This window comes from Bison bison, unplaced genomic scaffold, assembly GCF_000754665.1.
Source record: "Bison bison bison isolate TAMUID 2011002044 unplaced genomic scaffold, Bison_UMD1.0 scf7180017864180, whole genome shotgun sequence".
Lineage (NCBI taxonomy): Eukaryota > Metazoa > Chordata > Mammalia > Artiodactyla > Bovidae > Bison > Bison bison.
This window is the reverse complement of record NW_011494752.1, coordinates 8,747,525-8,751,008: the sequence shown is the minus strand read 5'-3', so window position 1 is coordinate 8,751,008 and position 3,484 is coordinate 8,747,525. Positions and strand designations below refer to the sequence as shown.

Sequence of the window (3,484 nt, the reverse complement as noted above, 5' to 3'; positions counted from 1 at the left end):
CAGTTGAGCATTTTGGGGGGTGCTCTGGCCACAAGGACCCTGCATGTCTCTACCTAGAATTGCACGCTGTGTGTCTGCCCAAAGATGGGGGCCCATAAGGGGCAGAGAAATGGCCCCCGAATGTCCATATACTATGAGGGGAGGAACTGCCCACACAGAGGTGGGCTCCTCACATCACTGATCCTGAGTCCTCTGAAGACCAGCTCCCTGTCATGTGGCTGACTGCCCCTTGCTCCTGAGGCAAGCAGACCCTCTGTCACAGCCACCAAGAGTGCCACCCTCACTCGATATCAAGTCTAAAACCACGCATGCTGGTCTTGTGCCTTTCAACCCAGGTGGCCCAAATACAACCAAGGCCCATAGACTGTGGACCGTGTATGGAACTGGCTGCCCGCGCCCACCCTGCCCGGCCCCGCCCAGGACACGCACTCTGGAAGTCCAACTGCAGGGACAGGACGTCCTTGAAGAGAATGCCCTCCTGCTTGGCCAGCTGCCCGGCCTCCTCTCGTGGGCCCTGCTCCCCTACGGCCAACTTGAGCATGTCATCGTCCATCACTCTGGGCTCCATGTCGTACAGCCGGTTCATCCTTCCTGGAAAACACCAACACCCTGGCTGAGGCCGCCTCTCCTGCCTCCCTTTGAGGGCGGGGTCTGGCCAGTATCCTTTCACTGCATCATGGAGTAATGTTGCGGCCATGACGCTCTGAAGGCAGGCCCCTCCCACTCTTGGCTGCTAAACATGGGCCTCCCCAGACCCCCACTGGCCTGGTGCCCACCAACAGTGGCGCACCCCTTGTCTCCACAACCAGGCTGTGACCCTTACCCTGGCCCCAATATCCATACTGATCCCTTTAGCCTCTGGAGCTCAGCTGCCTGCAAAGCCGTCGCCATCTTGGGCCTCTGGCTTTCTGTGCCCACCCTTGTTGTGTTTCTCGGCACCAAGCACTGATCACAGTCCTTGGTGGCCCCAGCCAGGCCCGCCAGGCCCGGCCCCCCTTCCCTGAGAGCCTCACCCTCTGAAGGTGGCCATATCTGTAAGCATCCCCAACCACAGGTGCCCAGGGTGTAGCCACTGGTACACACGGACTCAAGCTGGCTGTTCGTGACCCTCCCCAGAGAGATGTGAACTAGGGCCACAGGACAAAGCACCCGTCAGTGCTGGCTACTTGAGCTGGGAAGGCACTGGGAGCTAAGGGCTGGTCAGGGACATGGTGAGTGAGAGAGTAACAGGGCCTGCGGAAGATGGACAGACAGAAGCGAGAAGGGAACTTGATCCAGGAAAAAAGACAAAAGGACAGGCAGAGGCTGCCTTCCCCTCGCTGACTTCCCAGCCCCTCCTTCTCCAACCCCGGGCCCCTGGACCTCTGACCCCAGGCCCCTAGACAGGGCACTGACTTCACGAGTTAAATCCTCATTTCCCTAAACTAACCCAGGAGGTATCTGTTGCTACTGGTCCAAAGGGATTTGGCTGAGGCACAGCGGGGTGGGTCACGGACGAACCCACACTGCTGTTCTTGGTTGGACAGAGCCATGGTTCTGGGCAGCTTGACCTCAGTCCATGATTACCAGCCCTCCTAGCACACCCAGAAGGGCTGGACCCCGTGGGAGGGCACATGCTACTGGAAATGCCCTGATTCTGCCTCGGAATGCTCTGGACGTTCAGTCTTTCCCCTACTCTCCACCCCGTTCTCACCTGCCTGCTGGCTTTGCTTCCTACCTTGGCCTTTGCATGCCCACGCCAGGCCTCCCTGCCCCGCTGGTCCCTGATGATGCAGCCCCACAATCGCCTTTTTATTCCATCGAGCGCTGCTGGGGAGACTCCTGGTGTTGGGCAAAGTGGGGCAGGCCTGGCAATCCTGCACGGGGTCTCAGAGACCCCCTGCCTGGCTGCCTCTCCCCGACCCCGCCATGCAGCTTGTGCAGTTGTGCATCTTCTGTTTCTGGAGTGTCCACGAGCCTGGTCCCGGTGGCCCCAGAGCAGGAACAGCCTCCCTCTTCCTGCACCCACTTCTCCTCTGAGTCTCCCCTCTTCCTGGGTCCCTCCACACTCTCTCATCTCCTTCAACTGATTGACTCAACCCCTGAAAGACATTTCTAGTCCTCTACCTCTCTCTATCTCCCCATTCTTTGGGGACAATTTTTCTAAAATTTCCCATAACTTGACACCAGCTTCTCTCCGGGGAAATTTTAATGTGCTGTATTTGGCAGATGCTACTTGAAAGTGTTTGTGCTTCCCCCCCCCCCCTTTTTTCCTTTACAGACAAGTGCTGTGCTTTGGGAAATGATTCATACTCTGATTTCAAAACTTTGGCTGACTTCTCATCACTCCTGTCACACAAGGGCCTGGTCCCTGAGCCGGGTCGAGCCTGCTTCCAGTCAGGCCCAACAGTCATCACATGGTGTGGAACATCTGTGTTTGTTACATACACCAGAGCTGGATTCGCACCCTTGGGCAACTGACTTTGCTTTCCAAGCCTTCGACCTCCTATCTGTAAAAGATGGGTAACTCCTCCCTCCAATATTTGTTTAAGATCATTTATTTAGTCCACAAATGCGCAACGAACAGCAACTACATGCATGGATAAGACTCGGTTAGTGGGTTTAGGAGTATTGTGATTCATAGACCTCCTTACCTCTGTTTCAGACCCAACTCAGAGGATCATGAAGTGAAGTGAAGTGAAGTCGCTCAGTAGTGTCCGACTCTTTGCGACCCCATGGACTGCAGCCTCCCAGGCTCCTCCGTCCATGGGATTTTCCAGGCAAGAGTACTGGAGTGGGTTGCCATTTCCTTCTCCAGGGAATCTTCCCAATTCAGGGATTGAACCCGGGTCTCCTGCATTGAAGGCGGACACTTTACCCTCTAAGCCACCAGGGAAGCCCTACAAACCTTTAATTATAAATTATGACAAGTCTGTGAGTGTAGGGAACTATGAGAACATACTTGTGGGGACCTGGGCTGAGACCTGGAGGATGGGCAGGAGAGGAGGAGGAGGGGTCTTTAGGGTGAGGGTCCTGAGCTGAGAGAGGAGGAGGCAGGTTCCACCTGGATGCCCAGAGTGGCAAGGCCTCCAGGGGTGTTGTGATCATCCCAGGATCCCTAGGAAGTTCCAAGGCATGATGAGGATGTGACGTGATCAGAGTTTAATTTGGAGAAGCTCATTCTGGCTTGTTGCACTGAGAATGTCAAGAGTCAAGACATGACTGGGCTGCAGGTAAGAAGTGGGTTTGAGAGACCTCTAGGAATGTAGTTTATGTGAGGGACTGACTCTGCAGTTTTCAGGTAAGAAAACGGAAGCTGGTTAAGGAGGTCAAGTGACACCCAAGCTGACAGACACATCCTGTGCATGCGGAGGTAGGAGGTCAGAGATGCAGAGCTCAGGCTCTTAATCAGACTCAACTGCACCCCCATGCTGTGGGTCACTGTCACAGTTCACACTGTTTCTCATAACTGTTCCAGGTTTGCCCCAAACCAGGACAGTCCTCC

General features: G+C 55.3%; 1 protein-coding gene across 1 annotated transcript in view; it reads right to left on the bottom strand.

Moving 5' to 3' along the window:
- The window catches only part of LRRC48 (leucine rich repeat containing 48), a 20,337-nt gene that overhangs the window by 15,993 nt on the left and 860 nt on the right, over positions 1-3,484 (bottom strand). Inside the window, exon 2 of the mRNA XM_010842898.1 lies at positions 424-591. Coding sequence (XP_010841200.1) covers positions 424-591 — 168 coding nt within the window. The remainder of the gene's footprint in view (positions 1-423; positions 592-3,484) is intronic.